We start from the raw sequence: 25,706 nt of genomic DNA on the forward strand, positions 1-25,706 counted from the left end.
GAAATTCTAGGCTATAGACTTGATGTTAGCCTGCAGATGCTTAGCCTATTCAATTTAACAACTTTTGGAATGACAAGACACAGTGGATAATATGTCCGAAATAATATCATACTGTTTGAGAATGTGTATTTTGGTTTTATATTAGTGGTGGGCCGTTATCGGCGTTAACGCGCTGCAACTCTTATCGGCGATAAAAAAGAATATCGCCGTTAATCTATTCTCAAAGTTGGGTTGGGAGCTGGGTCTATACTACGCAAGCTATGATGACTTTCACCTTGATATTTTAGCGTGGATGTATACCTAGCCGAATTGCACTGTAGGGGGCAAGAACGAGTCTTCGAACCTGTGTGTATGCCTTTTGTATGAAATTATCACATCAAACGTGACGTGCTAACATGGATGCAGCTATGAACCCGCCTGGTTTGCTTCAGGGAAAATTTATTTTTAAGAAGCTTCCCAATGGAAACCTCGACAAGACTAGGGTTGTTTTCACCTTGTGCTATGTGGAATTAGTTTACTGTAGGAGTTCTTCCAGTCTCAAATACCACCTAAACGCAAAGCATCCCTTAGCAGTGCGGAAGATGCCGGGCCAAGCACTGATGTAGCGCAGGGGAAGAGTCGTCGTCAAACTACGATGTTTGAGTGCAACCGAGGCAAGCCCGTCAGCACAGCTCTATCAGCAAAGCTAACTAATGTAATAAACAGTTAATAAACACAAGTACATCTTATTGAACATAATTTATTTTCATCACCAATTATCATAGTAGAACAGCTTTCTCAAGCAGTTTGTGATGCATTTTGGAAACAGAAGATGAGCTCCTGGTGTAATGCGCCACCTGGCTTGAGAAACCCGTTCTCAAAGACTTACTTTTAGTCATTATTTGGGTAGCACACATATTCTGAATGCCTTCGGCGGAATTCAAATGAGCCATTTTAATCTAGATTAATCTAGATTAACGCCAAGATTACAGTGAGATTAATCTAGATTAAAAAAAATTATCTATGCCCACCACTATTTTATATAGACTATTACTGTAACATTGGGACTCCAGTTTCAAGTGTAGATGGCGGGTTATGAAGGGGCAGTAGCACATGTAAAACGAGAGTTGCATTTGATAAATCAATAGGCGGCCTATCTACTATATCTAGCCTGACAGATGATTTAGAATAGCCTACGTTTTGTTCCCTTTTCATCTAACGGACTAAATAGAATAAATAATCTAATCTTGGGTAGCCTACTGCATTGTGCACAGGACTTGAGCTGGTAACCCGTGGATGTATCTTTCAAAGATGTGATCCCATCTCCCCTAATGATCGATCGCGTAGTGAATCAATGCATTTGGTCTTAATAGTTCCTGTCAACGGTGTAGCTCTTGCTTACTCAAATCCAGTTACCCAACATTCCAAGCATTCCATTCTGATAGGCCTACTTACAGCTCAAGAATACATTTCATTTAGCTTACTGTATGCAGGGAATAGCATAACAGATGTGGTTTTAGGACTAGGCAGCCAAAGTGGGGGCGGATTAGAGCAGTGGGAAATAAAATAGTCTGCATAAGGGTGTGTTCACACTTAGCAGGTTTGGTTAGATGAAAACGAACTTTGATGCAATTGCTCTGTAGACGAACCAAGACTATACAGTAGGCTATAATTACACGTTTTGGTCCAGACAAAGAGATCCAAGAGAAGCGAACTACGAGTGTGAACACGACAGTCATAAACTCCACCAGCGATGAGCAGTAGGCAGCCTAAGTAGGAACTAGCATAGAATTTTTGGACCATTTCGTGCTACAGTCAAATTTATTGTTCAGGGAGTAAACATTTGAGAGCAGGATAAACGGGACAGCAAGCAGAGATCGTAGCTTCTAGCTTAGAAGTTCCAAACAAATAGGTTACCCTTCTCTCATGTAATATACTTGCAATCTATATTGCAATACTTGGACAGTGCCCTGTCAATAAATAAATAACAATAACTGTTGTGCCAGGATAATGGATGGATCTATCAGACCCTTGAATGTTTATGAGACCATTTCAATAGCTCCTTCTATAGAACTTCTGATCGCAAACTATAGTTTGAGTATCCACTCATTTGCCTTACATACATAGATATGTCCATTTTCATTGGTGATTTTATCGGCTGATGATTTGTTAGGTCCATGTTTGAATATGCAAAAATGCTTTTATAAGTTAAGTTTCTCTGCTTTACAAAACATAGCTTATTTGCAATTCTAAATTATTGTTGCCGCTCTAAAATAACGGGACATAAGAATTGCGCTTATACCATTGTCTACACACATGTATGTGAAACAAATGCACTTCGTATAATTAAATTCTTGTTATCATTTTGCACATTCATATATATATATATATATATATATATATATATATATATATATATATCTGTATAAACTATACATATTAGGTATATATACACTATATATTAAACTTTGTCTGAATAACAGACGACTCGCATACCGGAGCCCTTGCAACACCTGCTGATAGAAAGAGAATCGTAGCCTTGGAAATGCAGAAACAAAATGGCAGAACGCGCACCTGGCAGCTATTTAACAGTAAGCTGGAGTGAAATAGCCATAAATTATCTTTTAAATCTTTTTTTTTTTAATGTAAAATACTGGGTGATAAAACACACATATCTAGGAAAAGTCAAGAAAGCAGGGTCCTGAAATTTGATCGAGTGCCAAGAGACAATTTTCTTCTTCACTGGGTCAAAATGACCCCTCTGCGCTTCTTGTGTTAACAAGTGTTCACATGCCACTTGTGTTGTCTAGCCCTCAAGAAAGCACTTGGCTGCATTGAAAGGCCTAGCTTAGTTTATTACAGGAGTACCTATTTATTTTCCCCAAGGGGGTCCCATGAGTGAAGTGATAATGACATCCCTATGGTAGGTTGTGTATTGATCTGCGCTATTGTGTTTTCTTCACCTGTCAATGCCTAGCGATCACTTGTGGCCATCCGGGAAGCCCTATCTATGGTCGTACCATAGGGGACGGCTTCAACTACAACGATGTTGTCAGCTTTTCCTGTAACAAGGGCTACACCTTGGAGGGGCCCTCCAGTGCCCAGTGCCAGGCCAACCGCCAGTGGAACCAACAACCACCTACATGCAGAGGTAAAGACCTCAAACTAGGGCTGGGCGGTATGGCCTACTACATATCACGGTATAATTTGAAGCACGGACGGTAACGGTATATATCACAATATATTTGTTTATCTTAACATTTCTAGTCCATTCATTTTAATAGAATGCAATCCGCATCGCTGCGGCTAATCTACCACACTCAGCCAGATTTGGATGCGGTAGGGCAGGTGTGTCACATGAGTTAAATCTTTCCAACTTTTGCAGTGCTTTGTCATGGAAGAAGAGATGGGATATCTAGCTTTCAATTGTATTCTATTGTTTATGGGATCACAAGAAAACTTTGTTCAATATTTGCAGTGAGCTAGCTATAACAAATTGTCAAATGGCTGAATACTCGATCCTGTTTACCCATAACAAACATTTCACAAATCTAACCTACCTAGCATCTTTGCTGGCATGACTACACTCTTCCATGCTGCATTTTTGACATTTAAGTCTCTGTAAACATTGGAAGTTGAGTCCTATACAACCGAACGATAAAGGCCCAAAAATGATGCTGTACTCCATCTTTGCAATACTAATTATGACGATGTGGAAGATTGCTTGCGATGTCAGAATCAGAATTGGTTTTATTCGCCATGAAAGTTCACACAAACAAGGAATTTATTGTGGCAGGTAGGTGCATACATGAAACATATTCGAATCATAAATGTAGTAGTGTACAAAGTAGAACTAATACTAAGGGGCTAAAATATGTCAAACTAGAAAGGGTACAATTTCTGGGGAAATTGTCGGGTGTGCTTGCTTGCATCAGTTGCAGATGGGTCCGTTTATTAACTGTAATTTCTGTATATTTTTATATAAAAATGGCTACTTATTATTTATGAAGATTGCATAGATTTAAAAGCACAGCATACATTTGTTGCTGCTCATGTACAATTCAAAATACAAAAAGTGAAGTGTAGCATGTCCCCGTACTTACTGTAAGTTGCTCTGGAAACGGGCGTCTTCTAAATGACAATGTAAATGTAGAATGAACCTAACCTATATGACTTAAACGTCACCTTAACTTTTTCCGTTCTACAGTAGTGATATTGTCAAGCATTTAGCCCACTCATATTGCATTCATTCATTAAGAACCACCTTTGAAACAAGCTGAACCCCTTTGAAACAAGCTATTATCAGTAACAACGTTGTCACCGGCAGTAGGCAATTAGATGGAATCGCGATTGAAACAGTACCATCTGCTAACTGAAAATATGCCCCCCAAAAACGTAAATAAGCTTGACATTTATTTAGGGGGAAATGGCTAATTCAAAATAAGTTTGCTGGAAACGATCATTGTCAGTAACAAGGCAAAATACGATATAGCCCTGTGTGGAGAAGCTGCCCCGGTAAATTGTACTACTACAGTACAGTACTAGACTGTTGTGTTCGTTGGTAGCGATTGCGTTGGTTGAATTCGATTCAACGTTCCGTTGTACGGTTTAGGCTGAAATTAATATTTTCATGACAGATTGACAAAGTTTAGGTTGTGGCAATGAAGTCCAGATTAGTAGTCAGATAGTTTCACATATTGAAAGACTTTTGATTTAAGTAAGGGGAGTACCAAACATGTTCTTTCCCCGTTTGACTTCCTAAACAGCTGTGGAGATGTTTTTGTTAGCTAGTGTGTCTCGCGTAGGCAACAGCGTTGCAGTGAGCTACACTGGTTTGAAACCACAGGTAATGATAATTTCACTGTAATCTAATGTCATAATAAATCCTACAACGAAAATGTATTTGTGAAGAATGTTTATTTTAACGACCGCTGTAGTATGTGTTGCCCGGGCAACAGAGGCTAATGTCATGATGCTAATGCTTCAGTGATATAGTAGACTACTGTTTCCGAAAGTAGATGTAATTCCTTAATAATATCAGCTTATATTGTACATTACACTTCACAATTGTGTTTCATATCACAAAGTAAAATGAGTAAATAGTTATTATCACCCTGGCCTCTTTTCTTGTGGAGTTTCTGCAGCTGCCTAGTAAAGCTATAGTTAGCTATACCTAGCTATCTCCCAGAACTAAACGAGCTGCTACACTAATGAGCCTGTTTATATTAGATATTCTCTGCTAATGTTCTGCTAGAGGTATCACGCGTGTTTTCGTGACGTTATGACGTTAGTAGCGTCAGTGACTGTGGCTAGCAAGTTGAACACCGTTAGCTTCACTTTTTGCCACAAAAACGTAATTTCAATTTATACCATGCAACCGAACGTAAATAAAAATACAAGCAACTCAATTGCTACCAAGACGAAACTTTTGACACCTAGGTTGTCTATGTAGGCCAAATATTGACTGAGATTTAGGGGGGTAAAAAGAAATAAAAATAATAATATATATGTGAGAGAACAAAGGTTGTGCCCTTGCCGAAGGCAAAGCACACCCAATAATAATATACATGTGAGAGAACAAAGGTTGTGCCCTTGCCGAAGGCAAAGCACACCCAATAAAATATAAAGTAGCTATAATATACAAATAGGGCAACATAGTACTTTGCAATATGGCAGGGTGTGTTGTGCAGATTAAGTGTTAAAGTCAGTGTGAGTCCTTGGCCTTGTTGAAGAGGCCAGTAGCGGATGGGAAGAAACTTTTTGTGGCGTGAGGTTTTGGTCCTGATGGACCGCAGCCTTCTGCCGGAGGGAAGTGGCTGAAACAGAGTGTGTCCAGGGTGGGAGGAGTCAGGCCACAATCTCCCTTGCTCGCCTCAGGGTTCTCGAGGTGTGCAGGTCCTCAAGGGTAGGCAGATTGCGGATGATGCGCTGCAGTCTGATCTTATCCTTGGCAGTGGCAGCAGCGTACCAGATGGTGATGGAGGAGGTGAGGATGGACTCAATGATGGCTGTGTAGAAGTGCACCATCATTGTCTTTGGCAGGTTGAATTTCTTCAGCTGTCGTAGGAAGTACATCCTCTGTTGTGCTTTCTTGGTGAAGGAGCTGATGTTCAGTTCCCACTTGAGGTCCTGGGAAAGGATAGTGCCCAGGAAGCGGGAGGACTGTTGACTGGGGAGTCGCACAGGGTGATGGGGGTGAGTGGGGCTGTGTTCTTCCTTAAGTCCACAACCATCTCCACTGTCTTAAGAGCATTGAGCTCTAAGTTGTTCTGGCTACACAAGGTCACCAGGTTGTCAGCTTCCCACCGAATTTACCTTGTCACAGTTGAAGAACGACAGTTCAGTGGGTAAAATGGACATACAGTGAACCCCAAAGTCCATTGAAACCTCTTTCCTATGCAAATCTCACTATTAAAAAATGTAGCTGTAAAACGGTAGGTTTTGAAACAGCCACCTTTTTGGGCTCTAGTCTGTACCTTTGTCACGCCCCAAAATTTGCTGTGTGCTGCTTTGTATACTTTCACAGAATTACAAAGAAGAACATTTTTCTAGTATATTGAAAATGGACTACGGTGGTAAATGCAGTGTTCCAGGCTGTACAGGGAATGCTGACACTTTTCAGAGTCTTCCCAAGGAACCAAACACTCGACGGGCTGTGATGTTTGTCTATGAGAAGATCCCTGTGCAGTTCGACCCTCAATTTGCTCAAACCATTTCAACAAGGACAGTTTTGAAAACCTGGGACAATGTAAAGCAAGATTTGCTATGAAGCTGTTGCTGAAAAGAGGTGCTGTTCCGACCTTATGTTCATCACAACCGCAAGCTGTAGTATGATGTTGTCGCTAACAGTTATTAGCAATGCTAACGTATCCTGCCTGTATCTAGCATCTGTAGAATGTGTGATGATTTAGTTTATTGGCAATGGGGCTAACGTTATTTCATGTTCCTGACTGTGTTTCATTCAAATAAATAACCCGTGTTGTCGTGTAAATGGGGGGTCAGATGGCTGAGCGGTTAGGGAGTTGGGCTATTAATCAGAAGGTTGTTGGTTCAATTCTCGGCCGTGCCAAAAGACGTTGTGTCCTTGGGCAAGGCACTTCACCTTACTTGAGTTTAATCACGATAGTTTGCTAGTAAGCTGTAGTGCTAACGTTACCCACCTATAAGTCGATCCTGTTTGCTTGCACAGGGATCTTCTACGCTAGAGCTACGGTATAGATCAGCCATGCCCGTTGAGTCAATGTTAGCTAGACTCTAGCTCATCTGCTTTTTATTAACGCTGATTTGCAAGGAATGCAAGAACAGCTAGATAGCGAAAACACCTAGACTGTTAAGGCATGATGGCATGTAAACTAGTTCACATTTACATTTAGTCATTTAGCAGACGCTCTTATCCAGAGCGACTTACAGTAAGTACAGGGACATTCCCCCGAGGCAAATAGGGTGAAGTGCCTTGCCCAAGGACACAACGTCAGCTGGCATGACCGGGAATCGAACTGGCAACCTTCGGATTACTAGCCCGATTCCCTCACCGCTCAGCCATCTGACTCCCCCCACATTCTACCTATGCAAGAGCATAGGTAGAATGTGTGATGATTTAGATTATTGGCAATGGGGCTTACGCGTTATTTCATGTTCCTTACTGTAAGTCGCTCTGGATAAGAGCGTCTGCTAAAATGACTAAATGTAAATGTTCCTGTCTGTTTTTCATTCGAATAAATAACCCGTAGGCTACATGTAAATCTACAATTCACGATGCATGTTTGTCCACATCTTTGTCAGGTTATTTTTTATCTTAACAAGATAAAATACAATACCAATTGGTATTACTGAAGGGGAGAAATAATTGACCAAAATAACGTTTCCGAACTTTTTTTGAGGAGTTTAGTTTGGTTGGTAAGCTGTAACGTTCTACCCACCTAAGTCGATCCAGTTTGCTTCGACAACAGACGTGGAAACAACTAACGTTATCACTTCAAATGATATCTAGTCAATCTGTTAAAGTGTTGTGTAGACACAATAGATTTATTTGTACGAGTTTGCACATGTCGGCCACCGTATTCAAGGCATTAATAAATGACTTTGATCAGGTAATTCCAGTGATTCTATTACTAACTGGCAATTGGGCAGGAAGATAGTCAGATAACACTTGACAACATGTGCAGATGAGCAACTCAGCCAGCCGCAAAAGAGACTCCAAAAAGAGGTGATGGAAATATACGGTGGCAGAAAATATTTGCACAAGTTAATTAGGGGAAATTGTTGCCACTTGACTGTTATTGCAGTCCCTGTTAAGTGAAATTCAAGGTTTTTTCTAAACACATTTTTTTTTTTATGTATAGTTTGAACACATTACAAAGCCTTTGAACTATGTAGTACTGAATTGTGCAGTTAGACCGTTAAATAGTTTAGCAAAGTTTTTGTGATCAGGAATTTTTGGGCGGGGCTGAAATAATGTATTGATGGAGGCACTGAGCATAGTTAATACTAAGCTGTTATTAAAACTAATAAACTGTTATTAATTGATAGCCAAATAACGTTAGGCTATCATGCTAGTTACATATCGATAACATACTACTCTAGCTTGCTAACTTGAATAAAAGGGAGATTACCAATTACCAATCGGTTGCAGACCAAGAAGGACGAGATTGAATCCCGGGTAGCCGGTCAATGTCATCTGAATTTGATTCTGGCTATGGAGGATCGAACTTACACGGCGGTGTAAAGCCAATCCTGCTAGGAGCATCCATTTTTTTGTAGAGTCTAAAGGTCGATTTATACTTCTGCGTTTTTACCGAGACGGAGACAGGGAACGCCCTCTCCGTCAAGGAACGCCCTCTCTGAGCCCCTCGGAGAGCTCTACGTGCACCTCCTGATTTTCCTGACTATCCGTCCGTCATTTTACGGATACCCCTTGGCTGTGATTGGTCCGTTTTAAGAATCGCTTGTGTCAGGGGCGGGGTTGCCGTGATAAACAGGACGAACAGAATCCTTTGATCGCCATTGCTGTAAGTTTTTACAATTCAAATTTCAGCTAAACACAGTACATCAACATCTGAATTAAAATGTGACGAGAAATGGGCAGTGTAGTTGGTGAAAATGTGCGTATTTTATTGATGAAACGGCTAATTTGTACATTTGCTCCGACTGAAAACAATTCACTGCCAGAAGAGCAGTTGGCGCTGCACTGCGATGCTGGTTATCGAAAAGTTATAGCAAATGTACAAATTAGCCGTTTCATCAATAAAATAAGCACATTTTCAGCAACTACACTGCCCATTTCTCGTCACATTTTAATTCAGATGCTGATTTACATATACTGTTTAGCTGAAATATGAATTGTAAAAACTTACAACAATGACGGTCAAAGGATTTTGTTCTCTTGTTGGTCACGGCAACCCCGCCCCTGACGCAAGCGGTTCTTAATACGGACCAATCACAGCCAAGGGGTATCCGTAAAATGACGGACGGACGGATAGTCAGGAAAATCAGGAGGTGCACGTAGAGCTCTCCGAGGGGCTTGGAGAGGGCGTTCCCTGTCTCCGCAGAAGTATAAATCGGAATTTAACCCTTTTGTTGTAGCGGTATTTGACAGATGAGAGAAGCACTTTTACCGCGAGTGGGCGTGATTTCAGTGACCTCAGCATTTGAGATCTGAGAGAACTGCTAATTGTTTAAAGATTTTGATCACTTATTTTAGTTACTTAACATTTTTCATTCAAATTTGGCACATTTTTCTGTGGTGTGACAAACTCAGAACACATATTTAATGTCACTTTACAGGGACTTTAACTACTATATTATTACTTCTAAATTATGACTATCATCATGCCTGATGTATGTACCATTACGGAAAAAGTCAGTTGACTTTAAAGATACTGATATTGAAGCCAATGCTGTTATGAGGAGAATGTTTCTTGTTGACTATTTATGTGATTTTAATGTAAATTAATTCCTGTCAATCATAAGATTTCCTGTATTTTATTCCCTCTCAGTGGTCAACTGCACTGATCCCGGGATCCCAACCAACTCCATACGAGAGAGTAAGATTGAGCATGGCAACTTTACCTTCGGCAGCGTGGTGTTCTACGATTGCAACCCAGGCTACTACCTGTTTGGATCTTCTGTGCTCACTTGTCAGCCAGCTGGACACTGGGACAAACCTCTACCAGAATGCCTTGGTAGGTTTCCTGTGTTGTAGTTCTGGTAATATGGAATGGCTGAAAAGTACTCTTTTCTTTTTTTACTGCACTGCAAAATAAAAAGCAAATGTTACAGTTTTGTACAGTACAGTTGCAATTAGAATATTACTAGTCTTAAAGTTTCTGATAATTATTGTACTTAAGTATTAAAAGAAATGTTCTAATATTAAAGGTACTTAAGCATTGACAGTTAAGGTAATGCTTTTTTTATGTACACCACCTTAAAATGTAGTCTACTGCACAATTACACTTGAAGAGAAAGTACAGGACATTAGATCTGTGATTCGAATTTAACCTGCAATGTTTAGCTAACATTGCTGGTTACATCTGAATGGCTTAATGTTAACCAAATATGGAAAGCCATATGGAAAACCTGTAATTTAATATTCCCGTTAAGACGACACATTTGGAACGGCCGTTTCGAGCCTCGTAATTTTCATTTTGTGAGCTCATTGTTTGCGCATTGTTTTGGGGGGCAGGGTCCATAGACATAGAAGCAATGGCAATGGCAAAAAGTGTAGATGGTCCTAATGTCTGAAGATGTTCAAAACGTCGTAAGCTTAACCCTTGTGTTATCTTCGGGTCATTCTGACCCATCAGTCATTGTGACCCACCGTCGTATTGCGACAAATTTACCTCATACAAAAACAAAGTGAAGCATTTTCTTTTAACTGTCGGGCTGTCTCAGACCCCCCACATTGGAATGGTTAAAAGAAAATTATTTTTATTTGTTTTTGTATTGGGTAAAATTGGGTAAACACAACGATGGTTCGTTATGAACCTTCGGGTCATGTGACCCGAAGGCAGCACGAGGGTTAAGACAGCAATTTCTGTTGTTTTAAGACGGCCAAATGTGTCATCTTAACACAAACGCTTAACGCTGCCGTTATGTGTTAATGCGATTAACCAATGATCTGCAAACTAGTGCCTGACCACTGATTTGACAAAACTGGTAGTCTGTGCTCTTCCGATTTTATTTTGTAGTACAGTAACAAAGATGATTAGGGAAAATGTATCAGAGTAAAAGTATACATTTTATTAAGGAAATGTAGTGGAGTAAAAGTACAAAGTCACAAAAAATGTAAACTCAAGTATAGATTCTCACAAAAAAATATTAAATACTGTAAATAAAGTATTACTTCGTTACATCTTACCATTGGTTAATGCTACGTTGGTTAGAGCCCAGAGATACAAACCACATGTCTGAATATGTACTATTCTGGTTAATCTGAGCTCAATGCTGCAGTGTGTAACAATTGCGTGTAACCAAGTGAAATCTGACTTACAGTTACACTTACAGTAACACTGTCATACAGTTAGATGTAAAATGTAATACCTGACAGATGTGATGTCTGACAGTTGAATTGATGTGTGCGTTCCAGAGGTGGACTGTGGCCACCCCGGCTGCCCTCCTTATGGTGTCCTGTACGGGGACAGGTTTACGTTTGGCTCTACAGTGCAGTACACCTGCGAAGGTGATCGAGAGCTCATTGGAGAGGCCTCTCTCACCTGCCAGCTCAACAGACACTGGAGTGCTCCATTGCCTCACTGCTCAGGTAAGACCCCCATATCTAACCTCATAATGTTGGTTGTATGTAATGTACATAGTCAACATTGTAGAGTGAGATTAAATTAAATGAGTGCACATACATTTGGTTAATAAATATACCGTATTTTACGGAAAATAAGCCATGGCTTGTACTCCGATTTTATAGTTGTTTTCTTGTGCGGCTTATATTTCAAAGCGGCATATAGTCCAGTTTTAGAACAAAAAAGTGGCTTCTCTCAAGATCTCTACTGACCGTGCAGCTAATTTTATGCTCAACACTTGAACGGGGGCTTATTACTAGAAAGAGGAATTATTTACTGTTTTCTCAGTTACACTATCAGGGCTTGGAAATACAGTGACTTGCTAAAGTAGGCAAATGGCTAGTAGAACATAACATTTCATAATAATTTCAGTTAATCAAACATCTGCAAACCAAGTGAAATGTTATAGGCTAGGCTAGCTAGCAAAATAACGCTAGCATCGCTAACAACTTTATTAGTCTAACCAAGATCTTTGTAAGTTCGTTTTAGTTATAATTGTATATGATAGTGTGGACAATAAGACACGCCCTTACAAAAAATAAGTATATTAAAGTATACTATAAGTATACCAAAATATGGATAGTACACTTTTAGTTAACTTTTGATATACTTTTAAGAAGTATACTTAGAAAATAGTTCACTTTTGATATACTTTTAAGTATGTTTTGAAAATAGTTCACTTTTGATGTACTTAGAAAACAGAAAATGGTATACATTTCTTCTGGAGTAGGATGTACGTTTTCTATTATTATACAGCAAAAACAGTCAAAATAATTTTAAAGTACATTACAGGTTACATTTTTTACATCCATCTCATTCTAATTATTCATGTCTATGAATAATTGAATAACAAAATAATAACAAAACATTCTGAAGCCCTATAATCTTATACTAATAATTATCAATTGGAGTATTAATGGAAAAAACGAAAAAGCTACTTGAGAAAGAAGCAGACAGAAGGATTGCATTATGCATTTGAAGGTTATACTGTCAAACTGACTGAAGAACGAAATAGCTCATTGGCTGGTCAATTCCCATGATGCAAGGCGGTAAATAGTGTTAAAATGTGCTGATAAGTTTGCCGTTTGTTCGAAATACAAATGTAACTTCATGAATTTAGTTTTTTAAATGTGTCTGCTTAGAATGTAGTGTTTTGTTGCGTGGTCATTGTTGTGGTGGTTTACCATTGTAACCCTGAGTTAAATGACTGTTACGTTTCATAAGAAGAGCTGGATTCTTGTTACGCTTGCTTAGTGAATAGCTTCTTTCAGCTAATAATCTGCAGTGTAACTTTGCAAGGGCCCCCGTTCTCGCTAAGTGACTTATAATCTGAGGCGTTTAAAGGTCTCCTAAACATTATAATATATTAGTAAGTAATAGTAAAATAAAATTTATTACGTTTACTTCTTGAAGTACTTACATTAATTGAAAGTGCACTTGAAAGTATTGCAAAGTATACTTTGAGGCTCTTTAGGAAGTATACTTCATGAACTGAAAGTGCACTACACAGGTTACTTTAATAATAGGTACACTGCTAGTATACTTTAAGTAACATGATAATAGTATACTTTTTATATTAAAGGTGACCTGACATGAAAACTTCACTTTAGGAGGTTATTTAACATTAATATGAGTTCCCCTAGCCTGCCTTTGGTCCCCCAGTGGCTAGAATTTTCAATAGGTGTAAACCAAGCCCTGGGTGTTCTTCTCCGCCTTTGAGAAAATGAAGGCTCAATTGCTCTGTTTGAAAATCTCCTCCTTGTGACGTCACAAGGTGGAAGGTTACCTCCCCTCTCTCTGCTTTGCTCGCCCAGAGAATCTGGCCCGCCCATAAGAAACTGAGCTACGACCGTGCAAGTGTTTTTATCATCGAGAGACATCATGGCTTGCAAACGAACAAAGCATTACATTTGCTCAGTTTGGATGTACAAAGGAAAACAAAAATCTTTTTACAGTTCCTTCATCCGAGTCTCTGAAGACCCAGTGTCTTAATTTTATTTTCTCTGGAAATGCGCCTACACAACTTATATTGTAGGCGCATTTGTTTAGTATGTCTGCGCCAAACACTTCAGCCACGACTGTTTCCTCAACTTGAGCTAATACAAAACTGACCTTGCTGAAATTAAATTCAGGATCAGTACTAACTCTCCTTCGTCCAGCTACTAACCTTGGACAAGTAAGTTAACTAACGCTATATCATTTTGTAGCTTTACTGTATATGGTTACCTAGCTTGCTACCCTTACAGTGCGTTCACACTGCAGCGACACGATGCGAGCAATAACATGTTTTCCATTCATTTTCTATGGAGTCAGGCGAATTGCTTGCGTGGTGCATTGTGGGTAGCGACGCAACAGAGTTGAGATTTTGTCAATGCAAATGAGGAGCGATTTTCGCTAGCGATGGCCAATTGGAGTGTATTCTTGTTTCTCGTAACGTAGCAACCATGGTAAACATTTCTAGGTTTCAAGATGGAGGAGAAACTGATTGTTTGTGTGGCTGGATACCCAGTACTGTATGACACGTCTCTGTATTCGTACAGAGATGTTAATATAAAAAAGGATGCATGGCGCAAGGTTGCCGAAATTGTCGGTGCTCCTGGTGGGTATTTTGTACTTTCAAATTCAGTCTAGTCACATTACGTAACTTCGTTCTGTGGTAACTAGAGCTAGCTAGTTAGCCCGGCTGGGACTCCCTAGTTGTGTCGACAGATTAGCAGACACTTCGAGTAATATAATACAACGTGTTTACACATGTCAACGTGTTTGTCTATTAAACAGTTTTCAAATGTTTTTCTAGCTGAGGATTGCAAAAACAAAAAGGAAACATTTAAGGGACAGCTACAAGAGGGAAAAGAACAAGGAGAAAGAGTTGGGCAGGAGTGGAGCAGGCCTTTCAAATCATAAACCTTGGAAGTATGCTGCTGTGATGGGGTTCCTGGCTCCATTTATGGTGTACAGGGACTCCCCCAACAACTTCCAGAGGCCTGCCACCATTTTGAAGAGGATTCGACAAGAATTGTAGGAGGAGTAGCGAAAAAACGCTTTTCCTTAACATTCAAAATGGCAGAGAATCTATATAACTGGGTAAGATGTCATAGAGTGCGTTGAACTCGTCTTGATCCAGGGAATCCAACGATACCTCATTTTGAAAAATGCGATATTGTGGTTCAATGGTTCAAAAGTAACGTGTGTAAACACACCTTCAATTTTGACCCATTGGTGGCGCTAGATGGTTGGAATGGGAGACATGAAACTTGGTGAAATGGGACTGGCCCCAAAGAGTGTGCCAAATTTCACAACTTCTGACCATACGGTTCTAGGGGCTGCCATAGACTCCCATGGAAGAAGATGTGTAACTAGAGAGGGTACAATTTCTGGGGAAATTGTAGGATGTGCTTGCTTGCGTCGGTTGCAGGTGGGTCCGTCCTCTAAGTTTTTCCCTTCTAGTGATATTTTCAAGCATTTAGCCCATTGCATATTTCATTAAGAACACCCTTTGAAACAGCTGCGAACCCCCTTTGAAACAAGCTACTGTAACAACGTTGTCACTGGCAGTATATTTCAGATGGAATCGCGATTCAAACAGTACCGTCTGCTACTGAAAATATGCCCCCCAAAACGTAAATAATAAGTTTGACATCAATGTAGGGGGAAATGGCTATTTCAAAATAAGTTTGCTAGAGGCAAGCTAGCTGCTGTTACTCCACATTTCACTGATTGTTTGAAAGCGCCGGAAATGTGAACGTTTCTTTTGACATGAAGTTTAGCTGTGGCATTGAAGACAGTACTACACACTGCCAGTGGGCGAGCCGAGTCTGACTGAGGCTAACGTCAAAACAAGCCGCGGTGTCACTCAAATTCCAAGTTTTACACAAATCACAAAAATATGCTGGCTGTCTTCGCAATCGCCATATCTTTAAAACACTGCCCTCCTTCTGATTTTTGATGTTGAATTGACCCTGGTACGAAATTAAGAAAATATTCATCAGAGATCGACAGCTGACGCAATCGTCAACGGAGGCTGATGGGGCTCTCACGTAGCAAGCCAATCAAAGTTTTTACAGCAACCTACATTAAAATATCACCATCTGGCTGTCTTCACAATAGTCATATCGTCATAACATTGCCCTCCTTCTGTTTTTTGGTGTAGAATTGACCAAACTATAAAATTACGAAAATACTAGACTACTATGATGCTTGCATGGCTGCCGTCTAGGCAGTCTCACGGGCGACCCGCACTCGCTCAAATTACAAAGACTTTCACGACCTAAATCAAAAATCCGAGATGGTAGTTCCACTCGAAATTGCTTTCTCAACAAAGCCCAATGGTTGGTAATTTTGGGGGTTGGCATTTTTCACTCATAATCCAAGCTCCAATTTGAGTGCTAGAACGTCTCTATCACGTTGTATCCATGTGTCGTTGCTAACGTGTGCTGACGTAGTGACGTAGGCTAGCACTGAGTACCCTTCGGTGACAGAAGGCACTTTTTGGCACAAAAACCCAATTTCTACTTAAACCGTGCAACGGAATGCAAAAAAAAATACAAGCAACTCAATCGCTATCGAAATTGTAGGGTGTGCTTGCTTGTACAGGGGTTTTAATGACATTTTTACAACTGATATTCCTGTATATTTTATATAAAATGCATAGGGACTACTTATTATTTATAAATATTACATCGATTTAATCAGAATGGGATTTAGAATGGGATTTATAAAAGCATCTTTTTTTTGCTGCTCATTTACAACTCAAAATACAAGTGAAGTGTAGAATGAAATATGATGTCTTCTCATTTCCCCTGCAAGAGGCAGCCTCATAGCTGAATCAAAACAAATAAATTTGGCAGACCGGTGTAAAAATTGACCTAATCTCTATGACTTAAACGTCCTTTCAAGTGTTCCCTTGTGATATTTTCAGGCATTTAGCCTACTCATATTGCATTCATTCTTTAATAAAGAACCCCCTTTAAAGATTATTCTACGACGTTACCGGCAGTAGAAGATGGAATCGCGATTCAAACAGTACCATCTGCTAACTGAAAATATGTCCCCAAAAACGTAAATAAGCTTGACATTTATTTAGAGGAAAATCGCTCATTCATAAAAAGCTCACTGGTGTAGCGATCATTGTCAGTAACAACGCAAAATGCGATATAGCCCTGTGTGGAGAAGCTGCCCCGGTAAATTCTACTACTACAGACAGTACAGTACTAGACTACGGCTGTGTTCGTCTTCGTAGCGATTGCGTTGGTTGAATTCGATTTAACGTTCCGTTGTACGGTTTAGGCTGAAATTAATTATTTTCATGAACAGATTGACAAAGTTTAGGCTGTGGCAATGAAGTTCAGGTTAGTAGTCAGATAGTTTCACCTATTGAAAGACTTTTGATTTAAGTAAGGGGAGTGCCAAACATGTTCGGTCGCCGTTTGACTTCCTAAACAGCTGTGTAGATGTTTTTGTAGTGTGTCTCGCGTAGGCTACAGCGTTGCAGTGAGCAACACTGGTTTGAAACCACAGGTAATGGCCGGGTTTCCCAGATTCGTTAAGAAGCTCTTAAGCGCTAAGAGCTTCTTAGGAGCGTTCTAAGAGCGTTGTGAAAGAAGGACGTGTTTCCCAGAGTCGTTCTTAGCTTAAGAAGATCTTTCACTAAGAAGGAAATGTAAGATCAGCCTGACCCACTCTTAACAGCCTTCTTAGCGACCAAACGCTCACTGCAGCTGCATCAGGGAAAGTTATATCTGACACTCAAAGGAATACTAAAACCATGCGTGACAGACAGTTTATATAAATGCCTATGTGCGTCAGCACTTCTCCCCACTGAATGTGCTGTCGGACCGGGCTGTCCAGTCCAAGTACCGGCTTCCCCGTGTGGAGATCCAACGCCTCGTCAGAGGGCAACCGATGCAATTTTGCCCTCAGCCCGGAGGTGCAGCTCCTGGCCGCGCTGCGTTTTTGTGGGGAGCTTCCTGAAGGTGGTTGGGGACGGCACGGCACCGGCCTCAGCAAGGCATCGGTTTCACGGAGTGTGGCAGCCGTGACACCGATCCTCCTGCGCCATGCCCGGACACACATCAGAATGCCCACCATATGGGACGAGGTCCACCAGGTCCACCGTGGATTTCATGCCATGGCTGGGATCCCCCGGGTGATTGGTGTCGTGGATGGCACACTGATCCCAATCCACAATCCCTCCCTGGTGGATCCGTGGTGGATTGGGAGGAAACATTACGCTGCCTTCAACATAGGGTGCCACCCCCCTACTCCCAACATTAAACCCACTACCATCACACAACCCATACCAACTATCATGTAGGCTATAGGGCTTGAAAGCTAGGAAATGACGCAAAATGATCCACAGAACACATGGTTGAAAAGGAAAAGAAGTTTATAAAAAAAAAAGAAGAGAAACAGGGTGTTGTGTGTGATTTATGCGCTGATAAAGTGGTGGGTGATCGATTTGCCTGGCATCGATTGACTTAGTTTCAGCACCACGGCGGTGGGCAGCTCCCTCTAAGAGCTTCTTAAGAAGCTTCTTTGGCGGGATCTTAAGAAGGCAGTTAAGAACGCGTCTGGGAAACACCCCTATCTTTTCGCTCCTTCTTAGCCGAACCCTTCTTAAGAGTGTTCTTAAGTCCTTAAGAACGATCGAATCTGGGAAACCCGGCCAATGATAATTTCACCAACAAATCGTTTACTTGTAATCTAATGTCATAATAAATCCTACAATGAAAATGTATTTGTGAGGAATGTTTATTTTAACGATTGAAAACAGATACATCATAGACCACTGTAGTATGTGTTGCCCGGGCAACAGAGGCTAATGTCATGCTAATGCTTCAGTGAAATAGTAGACTACCGTTTCCGAAAGTAGATGTGGGCCTACTTCCTTAATAATATCATCTAATATTGTACATTACATTTCACAATTGTTTTTCACATCACAATGTAAAATGAGTAAATAGTTATCACCCTGGCCTCTTTGCTTGTGGCGTTTCTGCAGCTGTCTTGCAGTAAAGCTATAGTTAGCCTAGCTATCCCCCAAGTTAACAGATGCGAAACGAATGTTCTGCTACAGGTAGTCACGCGTGTTTTCGTGACGTTAGTGACGTAGTGACTTTAGTAACATCAGTGACTGTTTTTGTGGCTTCACTTTTCGCCACAAAAACTTAACTTGAGCCTAAACCATGCATGGAATGTAAATAAAAATACAAGCAACTCAATCGCTACCAAGACAAAACTTTTGACACCTAGGTTGTCTATGTAGGACAAATATTGACGAAGATTTAGGGGTGTGAAGAGAAACAATAATAGTAATGATAATATATATGTGAGAGAACAAAGGTTGTGCCCTTGCCAAAGGCAAAGCACACCCAATAATAATAACTAGAGAGGGTACAATTTCCCCAGAAATTGTAGGGTGTGCTTGCTTGCGTCGGTTGCAGAGGCGTCCATTTTTTAATGACATTTTTACAACTGATATTTCTGTATATTTTATATAAAAATTAGTGGTGGGCCGTTATCGGCGTTAACGTGAGACTTATCGGGCGATAAAAAAAATATTGCCGTTAATCTATTCTCAAAGTTGGGTTGGGAGCTGGGTCTATACTACGCAAGCTATGATGACTTTCACCTTGATATTATTGCGCGGATGTATACCTAGCCGAATTGCACTGTAGGGGCCGAAAACGAGTCTTCGAACCTGTGTGTATGCCTTGTGTATGAAATTATCACATCAAACGTGACGTGCTAACATGGATGCAGCTATGAAGCCGCCTGGTTTGCTTCAGGGAAAATTTATTTTTAAGAAGCTTCCCAATGGAAACCTCGACAAGACTAAGGTTGTTTGCACCTTGTGCTATGCGGAATTAGTTTACTGTAGGAGTTCTTCCAGTCTCAAATACCACCTAAACGTAAAGCATCCCTTAGCTGATGCGGAAGATGCCGGGCCAAGCACTGATGTGTAGCGCAGGGGAAGAGTCGTCTAATCTAATAAACAGTTAATAAACACAGTCAGTGACTGTGGCTAGCAAGTTAGCAACCGTTAGCTTCACCTTTCGCCACAAAAACGTAATTTCAACTTAAACCATGCATCGGAACGTAAATAAAAATACAAGCAACTCAATCGCTACCAAGACGAACCTTTTGACATCCACGTTGTCTATGTAGTCCAAATATTGAGGCATTCTTAGGGGTGGTAAAATAAACAATAACTAGAGAGGGTACAATTTCTGGGGAAATTGAAGGGTGTGCTTGCTTGCATCGGTTGCAGATGGGTCCGTTTATTAACTGTAATTTTTACAACTGATATTTCTGTATATTTTATATAAAAATGCCTACTTATTATTTATGAAGATTGCATAGATTTAAAAGCATAGCCTACATTTGTTGCTACTCATGTACAATTCAAAATACAAAAAGTGAAGTGTAGCATGTCCCTGTACTTACTGTAAGTCGCTCTGGATACGGGCGTCTGCTAAATGACTAAACCTATATGACTTAAACGTCAAGTTTTTCCCTTCTACGGTAGGGATATTTTCAAGCATTTAGCCCACTCATATTGCATTCATTCATTAAGAACCACCTTTGAAACAAGCTGAACCCCCTTGAAACAAGCTATTCTAAGTAACAACGTTACTGGCACCGGCAGTATTAGATAGAATAGCAATTGAAACAGTACAGTACCATCTGCTAACTGAAAATATGCCCCCGAAAAACAACGTTGTCACCGGCAGTATTAGATAGAATAGCGATTGAAACAGTACAGTACCATCTGCTAACTGAAAATATGCCCCCAAAAAACGTAAATAAGCTTGACATTTATTTAGGGAGAAATGGCTAATTCAAAAGAGGTTTGCTGGAAGCGATCATTTTCAGTAACAATGCCAATACAACCATTTGATCTTAGACTATAGCCCTGCACGGTGGAGAAGCTGACCTCGGTAAATTGTGCTAAGCTAGCCCAGCTGCTGTTGCTAGCCGAACTTAAGGAGATTGTTTGAATGCGCCGGAAATGAAAAAACGTTTCTTTTGACATCAAGTTTAGGCTGTGGCATTGAAGACAGCGACACACCACACAAGCTTGAGTTGAAATACATTATTTAATGTGAAATTACTTACTGTACATGCAAGTCTTGAATTACTTAAATGTATGATGCTGCCAGTAGCCTACTGTGCGCAACAGTCTTACTACATCTATGCATGTCGTAGTTATGCGTCGTTGCTAACGTGTGCTGACGTTGTGACGTTGGGCTTGCACTGATTCCCTTTGGCGACAAAAGGCACTTTTTGCCACAAAAACGTAATCTCAACTTAAACTGTGCAACAGAACTTGACAAAAAATACAAGCAACGCAATCGCAAACAACACGAACCTTTTGACACTGGCGTTGTCTATGTAGCGCAAATATTGATTGATCCTTAGGGGTGGGAAAAGAGTAATAATAAAAAATATATATGTGAGAGAACAATAGTTGTGCTCGCCGAAGGCGTGAGCACACCCAATAATAAATACATATTTATGATAGAAAACAAAGGTTGTGACCTTGCCGAAGGCAAAGCACACCCAATAATAATAATAATAAATATAGCTGCAAGCAGCAATGGCGGATTCCTCCTTCAAAATGGCAATATTTTGTAAAATGGCCATTTTAATTTTTTTAGTTTATACCTTTGCCTGGATTAGAACCCACCACGCTTTGCACGTTAGCACTGCGTCTCATCCTACTAAGCCATTCCCAGACTTAGACATTTGATTGTTCAGTTTTTCTATTAGGAAATAAGACATTTCTCCAATGGCAAGCATTGTCAGATTTGGTTAAAGTTCAAACAGCTGTAATTTAGTCCTATTTGAATATGGGACATACAAATGGGACAACGGGATGACTGTGTTGCTGCTGTAAAGAAAGCTTACTTGTAGTGCTTTAAAAAGGTTGTTTGGGGTGCCATAACTTGTCATGGAAGGGAATTTCAAATCATGCCTAGCATCAGTGGCGATTTGTCCTGGCTTAGGTTACGGAAATGAATGTGTGCAACAGGCAAGGGATCCACCTGAACAATCAATATACTTCATTAAAGCTAACTCGGTTGTGAATCTGACACTACCATGCATAGACTCCAAGTAGCTAGCTACTGTGGTAAACCTGTCTTGTTTTGCAGTGGTTTACACTGAAACATCTATCATCTCACACTCCGATCATCTAAACAGATGATCGGAGTGTTGTTATGGGCGCAAATAAACACTCATTGCTATGTTTTACAACCGGACGATTGACCGGAAGACTAGAAACCGTTCTGTCCAAAAAAAATGTTTGCCTTTGACTGGTTTTGAACCTACAACCCTACATTTACCAGCACAACATATCATCCAATTGAGCCATTCCCAGATCGGGACTTTGCCATGTTCTGTAACTGGATAATAAAATAAGGCAAGCATTGTCAGATTTGGGCCAAGCTCAAACAGCTGTAATTCAGTCATATTTTCATATATCAAGGTGAACCTTTGCAGGGTACTTCAGGGGGGTGTCACCTCAAAGCCTATTAGGTTTGAAAAACCATCATTCAAAATGACATTTGATTTAGTGACACAAACATATTGAGGCAGTGTGTACATTTACATAAATACACCCCTTTCAGCCATTTTGTATTTGATCCAACTGTCTTAAGTAACGTTTTTAAATACATCAATGATACATATCTGTCCAAAATTCCAAGTCAATTACACCTTTGGTTCAAGAGAAGAGGAATTTTGAAGGTTTTCCAGAATTATCACTGTACAGGAAAATCCATCATGGTGGACATTATGGGTCCTTGAGGCTTTTTTGTTCCTCATGAAGAATGAGGCATGCACACCAAGTTTCAGAAGAATTGGAGCAATGGGGTGGAAATGCCATCACTCTGAAAAGTGGACATTTGGGCATGGCCTGTGGCGCCCCCTATGGTCTGATGTGGGCCAGTCTGTGTTTGGGCGGTATTTGTGGCATGTTGTATCAATATGCCAAATTTCAAAACTTTTTACCAATGTGTTCATGAGATATATTACAAGAATAATAATAAATATAGCTGCAAGCAGCGATGCGGGTTCCTCCGCAAAATGGCAAAATATTATAAACATGTAATGTATAATTAATCTATGGCATTGCATACCATATCATTGTTGTTGAAACGTCTTCCATATGCACATATAATTATAATATTTTGAAGACTGATCAAATTATTTCAAAGATTATAAATGTGACCATTCATTAAATCTAAGGTGGAATGAAACCACCGCGCTAGTGGTTGTTTTGATTTCATTCTGCGAGTTTAGAAGTACAACAAGTGAGAAAATGACTGTGGTAATTGTTAAACAATGTCAATGCTGTTGCTGTATTTGGCTGTTCATTGAGATTGGGGAACAATCAAGATATGTAAATTTCCTATAAAAACAAGACATGGGGATGACCTGGTTTAGCCTGGCTGCCAGCCCAACTTCTCCCCGCCCACAAAAGAATTTGGTCGGGAAGTTGGGTCTGGAGGGTCTCGTATTGGGAACAACTACATAAAACCAGGATCTGGACGGACCAATGAAATTGCCAGGGCGGGCTTTATACGATGATGGACAGATGATCAACAGTAACGTAATCAACAACGTCACGAAAGAGCCCTTGGGTTGAATTAGTTTTCAACAAACAACATATTACGTTGCTCTGATTGGTTGTAGGTCTATCCAATTGAGCGAAGAGGCATTTGTTTTACGAGTTCGGTTGAAACAGGCCCCGTAGTCACAGCCCAACGGAGAGTTTTCAGACTCATATTCTGACTAGAATTATGAGTATGACAACGTCAGGCTAGACCTGGTTGCTGCTGTAAAGAATATATTACTCATAGTGCTTAGATTAGGTTGTTTGGGGTGCCATAACTCAACATAAGTCATGGAAGAGGTTTTCAAATCATGCCTAGCATCAGTGGCCGTGTGTCCTAGCTTAGGTCACTGAAATAATTTGCGCAACAGGCAAGGGGTCCACCTCAATAATCAATATACTTCATTAGAGCTAACTCAGTTGTGAATCGAACACTACCATGTGTAGCTAGCTACTGTGGTGAACCTGGCTTGTGTTGCAGTGGTTTACACAGTCTCGCTAAACAGATGTGTTGTGATGGGCTCAAATAAACACGCATTGCTATGTTTTACAACCGGAGGATTTATCGGGAGACTAGAAACCGTTTGGTCAGAATAAAACATTAAAAACTATGCCTCTGACTGGTATTGAACCTTGATTACCAGCACAACATCTCAGCCAATTGAGCCATTCCCAGGCATGGAATACACAAAGTTCAATAACTGGATAATTAAAAAAAGCGGTTTCTCCAATGGCGAGCATTGTCAGATTTGGTCCAAGTTCAAACAGCTGTAATTCAGTCATATTTTGACATATCAAGGTGAAACTTTGCATGGGACTTCAGGGGCATGTCACCTTAAAGCCTATTAGGTTTGAACCATCCTTCAAAAATACATTTGATTTAGTGACACAAACATATTGAGGCAATGTGGACATTTACATAAATACACCCATTTCAGCCATTTTGTACTTGATTCAATTGCCTTAAGTAACGTTGTTAAATACGTCAATGATACATATCTGTACCAAATTTTAAGTCAATTTCACCTTTGGTTCAAGAGAAGAGGAATTTTGAAGGTTTTCCCAAATTATCACAGTACAGGAAAATCCATCATGGCGGACCTTATGGGTCCTTGAGGCTTTTTTGTTCCTCATGAAAAATGAGGCATGCACACCAAGTTTCAGAAGAATTGGAGCAATGGGGTGGAAATGCCATCACTTTGAAAATCGTACTTTTGGGCGTGGCCTGTGGCGCCCCCTATGGTCCGATGTGACCCATATTTGGTGTGGGGGTACCCACTTGGATGTAGTATCAATGTGCCAAATTAGAAAATGTATGACCAGGGACTTTTTGAGATATTGGGGCGCAAGGAGAAGAAAAATAATAATAATAAGAATACCAATAATAACAATAGGTTCCCTCCTACCGGAGGAACCTAATAAGAATACCAACAATAACAATAGGTTCCCTCCTACCGGAGGAACCTAAATATAGCTGCAAGCAGCGATGCGGGTTTCTCCGCAAAATGGCAAAATATTATAAACATGTACACTGTAGAAGATCGGGAGTTGGACAATAAGGGAGCAAAACTACTTAATGTTTGGCCGACAACAGGCTGAATGGGTATTTGAACTCATGAGCATAAGGTTACAAAAGTCAGTCCCTCTATCCTTTCTGCTACACACCAACTGTTGAGATTGTATGAATAGAAAGGGCAGAGTATTAGCTTTGGTCAGCTTTGGGACAAAGGTTAAGAAACGGTTGACATTTCAAGGTGAAATTGCATGAAATTGTGCATGTTATTTCAGAATGATGTCATCCTGTTTAACTAAACAGATCAAAATTATGACAGGCCAAAAGATAATGGCTGTATTCCAACCAACTACCTTATACTTTACAGGTCACCATGCCAGCCCATTGAGCTATTCTCAGTGTTGAATATTGTCATGTTCAGTTACTGTATAAAAAAGTAAGCTGTTTCTCCTGTGGTAAGCGTTGTTAGATTCAGCCTAAGTTGAAACTGCTTTAATTCAATCATATTTTGACATACCAAGGTGAAATTGTTTGTGGTACTTCAGAAAGATGTCATCCTGTTGAACTAAACAGATAATCAAAATTATGACAGGCCAAAAGACTATGGCTGGATTCCAACCTACAACCTGATACTTTACAGGTCACCACCCCAGCCCATTGAGCTATTCTCAGTGTTGAATATTGTCATGTTCAGCTACTGTATAAAAAAGTAAGCTGTTTCTCCTGTGGTAAGCGTTGTTAGATTCAGCCTAAGTTGAAACTGCTTGTACATTTCCTATAAAAACGGGACAACGGCGATCACTGT

At 40.2% G+C, this 25,706-nt stretch overlaps 1 protein-coding gene across 1 annotated transcript in view; it reads left to right on the top strand.

The window, feature by feature from the left end:
* The window catches only part of LOC136943733 (CUB and sushi domain-containing protein 3-like), a 384,366-nt gene that overhangs the window by 283,499 nt on the left and 75,161 nt on the right, over positions 1 to 25,706 (top strand). Inside the window, exons 54-56 of the mRNA XM_067237158.1 lie at positions 2,957 to 3,130; positions 9,975 to 10,160; positions 11,564 to 11,737. Of these exons, the coding sequence (XP_067093259.1) occupies positions 2,957 to 3,130; positions 9,975 to 10,160; positions 11,564 to 11,737 (534 nt within the window). The remainder of the gene's footprint in view (positions 1 to 2,956; positions 3,131 to 9,974; positions 10,161 to 11,563; positions 11,738 to 25,706) is intronic.

This window comes from Osmerus mordax, chromosome 6 (genome assembly GCF_038355195.1).
Source record: "Osmerus mordax isolate fOsmMor3 chromosome 6, fOsmMor3.pri, whole genome shotgun sequence".
In the NCBI taxonomy this organism is placed as follows: domain Eukaryota; kingdom Metazoa; phylum Chordata; class Actinopteri; order Osmeriformes; family Osmeridae; genus Osmerus; species Osmerus mordax.